Source organism: Heterocephalus glaber, unplaced genomic scaffold (genome assembly GCF_053883595.1).
Source record: "Heterocephalus glaber isolate CG9 unplaced genomic scaffold, H.glaber_assembly_v1.0 deba00000331, whole genome shotgun sequence".
In the NCBI taxonomy this organism is placed as follows: Eukaryota; Metazoa; Chordata; class Mammalia; order Rodentia; family Bathyergidae; genus Heterocephalus; species Heterocephalus glaber.
Window position 1 is genome coordinate 416,767 of NW_028258142.1, and position 12,925 is coordinate 429,691.

The 12,925-nt window shown below is 41.3% G+C and overlaps 1 protein-coding gene across 3 annotated transcripts in view; it reads right to left on the reverse strand.

Moving 5' to 3' along the window:
* Hsbp1l1 (heat shock factor binding protein 1 like 1) overlaps positions 1–8,209 on the reverse strand; it is a 36,254-nt gene extending 28,045 nt beyond the window's left edge. Inside the window, exons 1-4 of one of the 3 annotated variants that reach the window (XM_004861904.3) lie at positions 7,828–8,199; positions 6,621–6,687; positions 5,437–5,531; positions 966–1,951 (exon numbers count right to left, since the gene is read on the reverse strand). In XM_004861904.3, coding sequence (XP_004861961.1) covers positions 1,937–1,951; positions 5,437–5,531; positions 6,621–6,687; positions 7,828–7,878 — 228 coding nt within the window. In that variant the 5' untranslated portion in view covers positions 7,879–8,199 and the 3' untranslated portion in view covers positions 966–1,936. Of the gene's footprint in view, positions 1–965; positions 1,952–5,436; positions 5,532–6,620; positions 6,688–7,827 lie in introns of those variants that run through there. The other 2 variants (XM_021242129.2, XM_021242130.2) reach the window with 2 other exon arrangements.
* Between the last annotated feature and the right edge of the window lie 4,716 nt (positions 8,210–12,925).

A 12,925-nucleotide genomic window follows, 5' to 3' on the forward strand; every position in this document is an offset into this window, starting at 1 on the left:
CTGGTCACCCACCTGGGTGGCTGATGGCAATCGAGACGTTATGGGACCAGGTGAGTGTAATCTTCAATTTACTGTTTATCTCTCAGGAAGGCATGTAGGCCTGGTCATTCCATCTTTTTTTTTTTTTTTTTTTTTAACCGGGGATCGAACTCAGGTCCTTGCGCTTGCAAGGCAGACGGCAGAACCACCAAGCTAAATCCCCGGCCCTGGTCATTTCGTCTTTATCTTGAGGCCTGGCCTGAGACAGATGCACCTCCAGCCACAGTTGTAATGTGTTCTCATCTTCTGCACTGACTCCCTCGAGTACCTGCCCCTGTCTGACTGCTTATAATACTTCTGCCTAACTTAGCTGTCTAAAAGTACAGCAAGAGTATAGCATGTGTAAATGTACGTGCCCTCCTTTTCCTTTTGGAGCACTTTGAATATCTTCTAAATAGAAGTAAGAGGTGATGTAAATGGGTGACTTATGATCCGGGGAAGATACTGAGACAGGTACTGTAATTATTTAATGCCAAATTATTTCTTTCAAGATATCTGTGGTTTCAGTGAATAATTGAGGTGTTAAAGGCAAGTTTATGAAAGGAGATTGACTTTGAACTTTATTTAGAGTTAGTAAATTTTTGACAATCTCAAAATTTTTATTTTAGTTAATAACTAATGGAAGTTTACTTTTCTACTTTCCTCATCTCTTTAGATTACTTTGTTTATAAACTGTTGTGTGTTACTGATGAGGATTCAAATCTGTGATTTACTTCAATTCAAATATTCACTGTGGTTTCTGATAAAATTACAATTATGACAAAGATGCTTTGAAATTTCCAAATAGTCAAATGGAACTGTCATGCTTTTAAAACACCAAGAATACTGAACTAGGGGCCAGGGATTTAGCTCAGTGGTTCTGCCGCCTGCTTCACAAGCACAAGGACCCAAATTCGATCCCTGTTACCAAAAAAACAAAAAAAACCTAAACTTAAAGGATGCACTTCTAGACACAAGATTAAAAAACAGATGCTCACCGGCCTGGGGAACATCAAGTGGTACTTCTTTCTTGGGTGCATTTAGCCCCAGTGCCAATGGCTTCAGTCACACTTCCAACTTCATGAAATGCGCAAAGACTTTGTGGGTAATCACTCATGGCATTATTTATAAGAGCATGAAAGTAGGAAAAGGTCATAATGTCTAAGGGATAGTTAAACCTTAAGTTGCTTAGATTATTATAGCCATAAACTGGAATACTAGGCAGATGTAGAAAAAGCGAGCATGAAATTTTCAAATGGGAAAAATTGCTATGATTTGAAAAGAGAACAGGATATTAGATTATGGGCGGTATGATCAACTACAGTATATAAAACTGTGCATATGACAAATGTCAACAGTGACTACTTGGTATTAGAATTATAGGCAATTTTGAGTTTTATAATGTACCAGAATCATGTTTTTTTTCAAATGAGAAACTATGAGTCCTTTTAAAAAAATTTTTATTTTTATTAGTACCTATTTGCAGTGCATAATGAATGATTACATTCATCGTGGGAGTTGGTGTACCTGACATATCTTAATTTTTACTTCCCCTTCCCCTTCTCTCACTCCCCCCTTTTTACATAATAGCTGTATTTTACTTTGCCCTGGAGAGAGGTATGCTGAATAACTACTTGAAAGTTCCTTGTATAACAGACAAAATAAGCTTGCGTTGGATCTTCATGCTTTTCTTCCATAATTACTTCTGTAGGGGTAGAGTAGGGTGAGGTGACCGCAGAACTCAGGACAGCTCTGTTTGGGAGAAAAAGCATCCATCTCCAGGATGAGAAATGCAGGCCAGCCTGATTTTCTTGGAAGCAAAGTCTAAGAGTCTCACAGACACCTGGTTCTTCTTTCCAATTGGTTAGATTTAGCTGGGTTTTGGGGCCTTCTTTAGTGACTGTTCAGACTGGTCATGCTACATGTTGCTGGTCTTTTGAAGAGATGAACGATGAAGGAGAGAATTGGAATGCAGTTATTTAAAAACAACTTCCAGGGATGGGGATTTAGCTCAGTGGTTCTGCCGCTTGCCTCGCAAGCATAAGGACCCGAGTTCGATCCCAGGTACCAAAAATAAATAAATAAAATTTAAAATTAAATAAATAAAAGCAATTCCCAAAACTGCTTGTGATTTCTTTTTTTTTTTTTTTTTAAGACAGGGTTTTGCTAAGTTACTAAGTTGCTCAGCTGGGCTTGAACTTAGAATCCTCCTGCCTTATCCTCCCAGAGTGGTGGAATTACAAGTGTGTGCCACCAAGCTCAGCTTCTGTGACCTTTTTAAAAATTTTACATATGGGCTGGGGTTGTAGCTTAGTGGTAGAGCACTTGCCTAGCATGCATGATGTCCTGGGTTCAATACCTAGTACTAGGGGGAAAAAGATCTATATACAATTTTTTTTGGGTACCCAGGATTGAACTCGGGTCCTTGCGCTTTTGAGGCAGGTGGCGGAACCACTGAGCTAAATCCCCAACCCATATATACAATTTTAATTTGGAAAAAAATACCTAATAGTTTATGCTTTTCTTCCATGATTTATAAGTATTATGCACAAAAAATTGTGCCATTGTTTACAACTATCTTACTGTCTTTGATAAGTAATTAATCACCTTCTGAATTATATTTTTTGTTTGGTTGGTTTTTGTCTATTTTTTTGAGACAGGGTCTTGCTGTGTAGCCCAGGCTGGCCTTAAACTTGCAGCGATCCTCCTCCCTCAGGCTCCCAAGTGCTGGGATTACAGGCAAGCCACCATGCCTAGCTGAAATATATTTTTATTTCATCCCCTTGGTTTTTTATTCTTTTATTTGTTAAAATGAATTTTAGTGGGATGGAAGTATAATTCAGTGATAGAGCACTTGCCTAACATACTGGAGCCTTGAGTTTGATCCCTGGCATCAAAATACATACATACCTACTTAAAAATCAGAATTTATATTATATAGACTATTACTCAAAAAGTACAGTTTTAATCTTATAAGTTTCAAGGGACTTGTATAATAATATCTTCAGTCTATAGAAAAAATCTTTAAAAAGGTCAGCTGACTTATACAGTATACTAATTAATGTTTAGTTAAACTCAAATACAGTTTTCAACAAAGTACCCCAATTTCCTGTAATTATTAAAACATTTTTATACAGACAAAATACAGTATACACAAAACCATAAATGATAAAGTATTCCTTCTAGTCAGATGGGAGTCAGTTCTGAGTTCTGAAAAACAACAATGAATACACACGCTACAGACAGTGGATTGTGATCACTGAACTGATCACTGTCACCATCACTAACCATCACCGACTAGCCAGCCATAGAAGTCTTCAGGGACAGATGATTCTCTGCAACACGCTGTCTCCCTGCATTCTATCTTCCTTTTTTTTTTTTTTTGTACCAGGGATTGAACTTGGGTCCTCGAGCTTGAGGGGCAGGCAGCAGAACCACTGAGCTAAATCCCCGGCCCAAAAGGATGTTTTGTGTTTTTGTTTTTTGGGTTTTTTGGTACCAGGGATCAAACTCAGGACCTTGCACTTGTGAGGCAGGCATCAGAACCACTGAACTAAATCCCCAGCCCGCCCTGCATTCTAAATACATGCAGGAAAAATATAGATACTGCAGTTCAATGAGGGGTGATAGATAAAATGCTCAATCTATGAGACATTTTTAGTAGGGTCATGGACTCTCCCCCCATAGAAACACAATCTTAGAGTTTGCAGAATCCCCTGAAGCCCACAGCATAAACCTTGTGTCATCAAGCACAGACTGATCCAAACAGACTTAAACTTATATCTTTCTTTTCTCCCTCTAAAATCAGAATTTTATTTTTGTTTTCTTTTTTAAAAAGCCTGACCATGTTCCCCAGACTCCCCTCAGCCTCAGGCCCCCATATAGGGGATCAAACTCAGGACCTTGCGCTTGTGAGGTGCAGCACCACTGAGAAAAATACCCGGCCCAGCCCAGACTATTTTCAAACTCCTAGTTTTCCGAGTGTGTGGCTCTCAGAAGTGGTTGGGTCTGAAAGTGCTGGCATTAAGGACAGTAGTCTACTTGAGCCCTCACCCTGCTGCCTACATCCTGCACAGATCTGAGGTTTGATTGCTTTCCCCATTTACCATCGTGAGCAAAGACATGGGGTGGGGAAGACTGTGGAATGGGGTGGGGGCACCTCACAAACCCACAGGCCATAAGCCTAGGGGGAGAAAACTGTGACTTGCTGGATTCGAAAACTACAGATCCTGGAAAGACACCCCCCCCACCCGCCCTCCGCCCTTACCAGGGATCAAACTCAGGACCTTATGCTTGCCAGGCAGGCAAGGCATCACTGAGTTACAATCCTGGCCCCAGTTTTTCTTCTTTACTGTTTTGGGGGGCTATAGGATATTTTTTCTTTCTTTCTCTTCTTTTCTTTTCCCCTTTTCCCTTTTTTCTTTTTCTGCTTTGTTTTTCTCTGTTGCCTTTATCTAATTCTACTGTCCTTTTACTCCTTAACAGGATCCTTTATCTCACTTTTCTCTCCTCTTTCTCATCTTCCATTGCTTAATTTTTTCAATTTTTCTTCTTTCATTCTCCCATTCCCCATCCCCTCTATCTTTATTTCTATAACAAGTAAGCTTTAGATAGTTAATTCTATGTTATTACTTTGAGTTCTTTTCTATTCTTAGTGGAGGCATAGTTGTTGCCTTTAGTAGATATTTACTGTATGTCAATATTGTGTTTGTCTTAGTGCTTATAGTATAATTATAGGTCTCTTTTCAGTGGTTCAGGGAGGTATATTATTGGGTCTTATGGTATGTCAATATCGTTTGCCTTTGATGCTATTTTTGTTGCTGATTTTTTATTGCCAGTGTGACATAGTTGTTGATATTAATTGGTTTTCTCTGTATGCCATTATCTAGATTACTTTTGTGTCATTAACAATACGGATCCATTCCCACACAACTAGATGCTGGGCCAATTACACTGTATCCTCACTTCTCAAATTGACAGAGGTGGTTGGTTCTTGGGATAAAGGTAAAGGACTATAGTTAGGCAAGCCCCAAGTGATTCACTGAAAAGCAGACACTAACTAAAGAGGTCTTCATACTAGCAACAAAGTCTTGCCACTATAAGCACCTGCAAACCTTAGGACAAACCAAACCAAACCAGACAAACAAAACACTATGGAAACACGAGAAGACGAGGCGAAGAAATTGCCAAAACTCCCAACGCTCCCAAGATGACCCATAGTGTACTGAGGAAGAACACGAAACAAGTTTTCCATTTAGAATGTGCACTCTTAAAGGAATTATGACAAAGAGCACTTGGAAATACTATTATTATTTTTAAAGGTTTTTCATGTAGTACAGCAACAATAATCCACATAGTAAATAACTACGGGATTACATTTTTCAAGTTGAAAGCAGAGTTTCCTAATAATGACCTTACCATTTGTTCTTTAAAACAATTTTCAATCCCAGCTTGTACCATTAGGTCATTCACATTCTTCTGTAAGTCCTCAATACGATTTCCCATTTCTTCCAGTACTATGTTAAGGAGAATTGTACATGTGGAACTGGAGTGCAGAGTAGCCAGCCTGACATGCCCTCAGAGACCCTGCTTCAGACTGCACCTGCTCAACATAGGTATGCATGAATGTGCCATGAGAGAAGCAACTTTTAAAATGAATGAATCAAAGTCTAATGTCAATGCAAATTTGCTACATCCCTTGAGTTTTTCTTAGTGTGTACCTTTAATCTTTAAGCTGTGAGCTCAGTTTTGAAAACCTAGCTTACCTTACTTGGGTATGGACTTGGGATGTGAGTTTGGTATGTTTTAGTCAAACTCAACATAAATATAATGGAAATTAACTTTTTAGAATCAGCTTCCCTGTGGTTTAATTTTATCATGTTTGAGAATAATTTTTGTCCTGTGCAAACCTATCTTCAAAATCAAAAGTTAAAAATAAGTGGTTCCAGATATAAATATTTTGCATGATTTTTAAAGAAATACATTTAATTATAAAAGTGAGCTCAAATTGGGCAAGTCATAGGGTACACCTTATCCTTACATGAATTTGCTCAAACTGGAAGCTAAGTTTTAAGTTCTGAGACAAAACCATGAGCTGCTGAAGTCAAAATAATGGTAGGTAGAGAGAGCCTTGTGTAGTAGTACTCTATGTTGGAGACCTTCAGTACTATTCTCTGAGGTCGCTGATTGCTTATAGTCTGTGGTGCAGGCTAGGCCATAGAGGCACTTGAGGAAAAGCCCCAGAGACAAATGTTGTGCAGTTGTGCTCCTTGAACTTTGCACTTGCCACTCAAATATTCTGTATTGCTGGTCAAGCAGGACGTAAAGCCTTCTGCTAGAGGTAAATGGTAATTAATGCATCAGGATGTCACTTCAAAGTACAAATGTAAATACTGGGACATCCTAAGTAAATAATTATCCCCTAATGGCACAGGACAAAAAGATACCCCATGGTGATTTGATAATCCAAAATTATTAGATTATTTATTTATTTTTTGGTACCAGGGATCAAACTCAGGACCTTGTGCTTGCCAGGCAAGCGGTGGGACCACTGACCTAAATCCCCAGCCCTAGAGTATTTATTAATGATAGAAAAAGGATATTTCTGTGGTTTAATGTTTCAGTAAGAGCTTGAAAATGTTCTTGAAGTTCCTGAAGTAGATTTTCTGCCTGAAAAATTGACCCATAAGGCAACTGAATGTTTACTATTGTCATAGGATATTGCAGCTATTGTGCAGTAAACGATCGTACAAAGGTATGTTAATTTTTGACAGAGGTACCAAGTTCTGCAACCAGCTGGCCATACAAAACTAGATTGTAAGCAGGCCCTAAATTTCTTCAGACCACACAACGCTTTTAGAATGATCATACACCTCAGCTGTGACAGCTGGAACCAGAGATCCGGACGATAATATAAGAAAAAAACCTCAATCACCTGAATCCCTCAGGAATTCTTCAGAAGAACCAAAACATCATCCATGGGTTACTAAAAGTGGGTGTATCCCCCTCTTTATCATTTCAATGTTATTAGCTGGTCTTACTATTGGAGTTTCAACTTTTGCTCCTGGGTTGTACAGAAACGTTGCTATTTCTACCTTCCTTTACACTCGGGGTGTTTATTAGCTGGTATTGGTAGTGCAGTTGGCATTGTTTATCAAGTCACACGGACATATTGCTACGATAACTGCTAGCGTTTCGTGTTTGTGTGCAGTGTTATAGTTACACATTGAAATCTACCCATGTATGACCTGAGTCTCCCCTCTCCCCTTTGTGTCCATCTTGAGAAGGGAACATCAGTTCCCAGAATCCCAAGTGCTGCTCCTACGTACATATGCAATACACCGCCCTTAGCCCTAGGCGGCTCCCTTAATCAGGCGGTATCCAACTAGGTCCGGAAAACGTAGATTATGTACAGGTAGTAAACTCTTTTTAACGGAGTACATTTATCAGTCTGTGTTCTGGGACTGGAACTTCCTTTGGCAAATAAGAAAGCAAGAATTGTCCAAGGAGGATCTGAGAACTGCTCCAACTCACCCACGAGTGGGCGGGGCCTGCTGGGAGCCGGTTGGGGCAGGGAGCGGGTGGGGGCTGGGCTGGAGGGTCGTAAGGACAAAATCGAACTGGGAGGCGGGGCTTGGGGCTGAGCTGGGCTGGGCTTCACCCGGGGCTTAGCAGGGCGAGGAGGGGCCGTACTCCAGGGACGACTCTGGGTGCCTCCTAGCCCGCAGCCCACCCCGCAACTGCGGTCAGTCCTAGGATTTCCAGGCCTGGGCCTAAGACCGCAGGGCGGTGGGCGGAGAGGCTACTCACCTTGTCCCGCAATTCCTCCCCGGGGGGGGCTTCGGGTGCCTGGGTGTCCATGTGCTCCTGGGCCCGGTGTCGCGAGGTCGTGGGTCCCGCGGACAGGAAAGGCCCTGGGCCTTTGTGTGAATCTGACAGGACAGAGCCGGGACGAGGGGGGCGAGGGCCGGTGTGGACAGGACCTGGAGCCGCCGGTCCAGCTCGGCTGGGTTCTCACCGTCGCAGGTGGGTAGCGAGGAGGACTCCGTGGGTGGAAGGTGTCACTGTTTGCTCTTATTACGGCGGCACAGTGGCACCAAGCGAAACTGACCGTCTCTGCTGCTTTGCGCACAGGTCAGTGCGCCGCGCACACCCACAGGCGGGGCAGAGGGCGCCCGCGTCCAGAGCTCCCTCCTCTGACTGAACTGCCCTGGTATTGGCAGGCTCCCGCCCTACCCTCCCAGCCTCCCTGCCCGCCCACCTGCCCTTCTACCTCTGGGTGCAGTATTTTTCTAAAATATAATGTGTCAGGGCCGGGGATTTAGCTCAGTGGTTCTGCCGCCTGCCTTGCAAGTGCAAGGTCACGAGTTCGATCCCTGGAACCAAAAATAAATAAATAAAAATTTAAAAAAACATAATATAATGTGTCACCTCTTAATGAGGTTCCAGGAAGGCTCCACCCAACAGCCCCACACAGCCTAGATACGCAGGTGGCGTTGGATCTTCAACTCAATCACCTCTGGAATCCCTGACATTTCTGGGATGCCAGCTCCAGAATTAGGAAGGGTTATTTGTAACCGTTTCCCAGTGCGCTACCAACACGCACATTTCTAATTCTGGTTTCACCGTACATTAGGAAGCAAGCTCTCTTGCTACTCCTTTCAGACTGGAGTTGTGGCTGGTGGATCGCCTATAGGTCACCTCCCAGGACCACACTCTTAGGACCTGTTACATGTCTAAAGCTGGAGAGGAAACAGAACTGTGTTTATCCGGGTTACTCCAGTGTCCCCAGGCTCTTGTCCGATGACTACCACAGATGCCCAGGGTTCTTAATGTGTACTTAAATAAAACATGACCACACAAAGACGCCCAACATCATTACGCAACAGGAAACTTCGGTGAGCGCACACGTCACACCCACCGCGGAGACTGGAATAAGTGGGAGGGATGTGGGGTTTGCAGCCCCTCATATCCAGCTGATGGGAATGTGAAACAATGTGCCACCACTATGGAAAACAGTCTGATGGGTCCTTACAGGTAAAGAGACCACATGACCCAGCCACTGTGCTCCTGAATATATACCCAAGAAAAATACACAGAAATTCATACACCAGTTTTATAGCATTGTTACTAAAAATACTCTGAAAGTGAAACAAGTGAGATGTCCATCAACAGATGAATGTATAACAAATGTGGTGTATCTATACAATGGAATATTACTCAACCATAATAATGGAATCCTGATACATGCTAGAACATGGATGGACATTAAAAACATTATGCCAGTGAAACATTAAGTGAAAGAAGCCAGTCACAAAAGGCCACCTATTAAATGATGTCGTTTATATAAAATATCCAGACAGGCAAATCCATAGAAACAGAAAGTAGATTAGTGGTGACTGCAGTATATGGTGGAAGAATGGGGAGCGACTGCTTAATAGTTAGGAAGTTACTTCTAGCCTGCCTCCTAGCGACCAGCGAGCAGAAGGTGAGGACCTCTGTCCTGCCTACCCCCCACCCCCTTCGGCTCCCAGCGACCAGCTTAGCCCCTTGGGTGCCTGCAGCAACCCCCCCACACCTCCCACCCCCACCTCTGGCCTCCTGGCTGCACCGGTACCTGGTCCCACACTACAAAGGCACAGGGGATAATAAAGGCCATTGTCCTGAGCTCCAGGAGATAGAGCAGAAGTGAACAACAGAAAGAGGGCCACTCTAAGGCTCCTTGATGAAAATTGAAGCCCATTGAAAAAGCGAAGAGAGTCTCTGCCATAAAGGCACACCAGACCACCGTCCTGGGTAAGTTGGAGGGATCATCACCTCCCATCGGAACCTGGACTATCTTCAGGGGAAGGGCAGCTGGAACCTGCAATACAACCTGGCAGAGTTCAACCCTACAGGAGGACAGGGAGCTCAACTTGGGACTTGCAGCCAGAAATCTGCCTGAATCTCATGCATCTGCAACTCGCTTTGCTGAGACTCACTGACTTATATCTGCACACTGCTGCCCACGGTGTCTATTGTGTCTATTGTCTATTCATTTTCATTTTTATTTCCAAAATTATTATTATTGGGGGGTTTTTTGCTTATTTTTTCCTACACTTATCAAATTTTAATTTTTCTCTTTTTTTTTCTTTTCTCTTTCCTTTCTCTCTCTCTCACTCACACTCTTGCTGTCCCACATTGTTCTTCATCTCCCTTTTGTTCCTGTTCTGGCCCTAATTCAGATTTCTCCTTTATTTTTCTTTTATTCTCTTTTTCCTTCTCCTGCCTGTGTCCTCTGGCCTCACTGCTAACCTTTCCCTATCCTTCTACCTATCTATGCCTCCCTCCCCAACTCCTTCTGACTCCCCATCCTGAAGGGTAAAGTTGCTATATTGAAGAGTTTATTCACAATAAACATATGTTGGGTTGGTCCTCGATTTTGATTTAATTCACACAGTTAAAGGTGAGAGATTAATAACTTTCATAAATTGTCATTTTCTAAGATGTACTTGATGCTAGGGTGTTGCTGATTGTATCACTTGGGCTAAGATGTTGTGATTGATCTAGTCAGTGGTCCTTCCTGTTATAATGAAAACGAGATAGCCTCAGTCATTAGAGACTCAAAATGCTATATTTTGAAGACATCTTTGAGAAGCAATTATTCCATAACGGTTCTAATTACAAGCAACAAAGAGACTTACAATAAGCAATATTGAACTATCAACCCAGGAATTAAACCAAGGACAGTACCAAAAACAAAAGTGAGAAGACATTTAAGCAAGGCACAAACTCAGACTTCCACCCCACCAAGGGTAAATCCTGGGGGAAATGAGGTGCAAAAGTCTGATAATCAACCACCTGGACACCCTGAACTGATAGCACAGGAAGTAACAAAACAGATGAATGAGGCTCTAGAAAAATTGAAAACAGAAATAATTTCCCAGATAACTACAGAGATGGTGAGCCAAGTGAAAGACATGATTAGAGACTCTAGAAGAGAAACAGATAAAAAAAAAAATAGATGAGCTCAGGACCATGATGGAAACCATGAATGCCCAGCATAGGAAAGAAATAGAATCCATGAAACAGATTCAGATATCCAGGAGATTAAAACTCTATTGAAAGCATACATAGCAGACTGAGCCAATCTGAAGACAGACTATCAGATATAGAAGACAGGATGGTGGTCAGTGACCAAGAAAAGAGAGATCTCTTAAAAACAGTAAGGGACCATGAGAAATCAATCCAACAGTTCCTAGACGATGCAAAGAAGAGTAATATAAGACTGATAGGAGTCCATGAAAAAGCAGGAGAAAGTACAAATGACATAAAAAACTGTTCACAGAATTAATGACAGAAAACTTCCCAAACAGAGCAAAAGAATTTGACATACACATAACTGAGGCATATAGGACTCCAACTAGCCATGATTAAAAAAAAAAAATCTACATCTAGACACATAATAATCAAGATCCCGGAAACCCAACAGAAGAACAAAATACTACAAGCAGTTAGAGAAAAGAAACAAATCACATGCAAAGGAAAGCCCATCAGAATCACAGCAGACTTCTCAACACAAACCCTCAAGTCAAGGAGAGCCTGGAGTGGGGTATTTCAAGCCCTAAAAGAAAACAACCTCCAACCTAGACTGATGTATCCTGCAAAACTATCTTTCAAAATTGATGGAGAAATGATAATTCCATGACAAAGAACACCTGAGAAATTTAATGAATACCAAACCAGCACTCCAAACAATTCTAAACAATATCCTAGAAAAAGATAACGAAGGTCACAACTCCATGAGGCTGAACAGAGCAAAGTCATCAGGCAAGGCAAGAAATTAAAAGAAGAGGGGAAAAAATAAAAAAGAACCAACAACAGGAAAATAACACGGCAATGATAAGTCAATACATATCAGTTATAACCATCAGTGTTAATGGCCTCAGTTCACCAATCAAAAGAAATAGACTGGCAGAATAGATTAAGAAGCAAAATCCAACAATATGCTGTATACAAGAAACGCACCTAGTTCAAAAAGAAACTCATAGACTGAAAGTTAGAGGATGGAAAACAGTTCTCTACACGACAGGAACCCAGAAAAAAGCAGGGATAGCTATCTTATTTGCAGACAAATAAATTTCAAACCAAAACTAATTAAGAGAGACAAAGAAGGACATTACATACTTGTAAAGGGAACAATCCAAGAGGAAGAGATTGACAATCATAAATATCTATGCACCAAATACAAATGCCCCCAACTATACAAAACAAATAGTAATGCACATGAAAAACCAAATAAGCACTAATACAATTGTAGTGGGGGGACCTCAAAACCACACTGTCACAAATAGATCATCTAGACAAAAAATCAACAATGAAATACTAGAACTGAACCAAGCTTTTGAACAAATGGACTTAATAGATGTCCACAGAGTGTTCCACTGCACAAAATCAGAATATACATTCTTTTCGGCTGCACACGGGTCATTCTCCAAAATAGACCACATACTAACTCATAGAACGTGTTTAAGTAAATGCAAAGGAATTGAAGTTATCCAGTGTATATTATCAGACTATAGTGCAATTAAACTAGAGATCAATAGCATAAGAAACCACAAGAACTTCACAAACACATGGAAATTGAATAACACTCTCCTGAACAACAAATTGGTCAGAGGAAATTAAAGAAGAAATTAGACAGTTTTTACAGATAAATGATAATGCCAATACAACATACAGGAATCTATGGGACACAATGAAAGCAGTTCTATGGGGCAAATTCATAGCAGTGAATGCCCACACTAGGAAAACAGAATGAGCTCAAATAACCTAATGCTGAATCTTGAGCTCCTAGAAAAAGAAGAGCAAGACAAACCCAAAGCTCATACAAGAGAGGAAATTATAAAGATCAGAGCAGAAATCAATG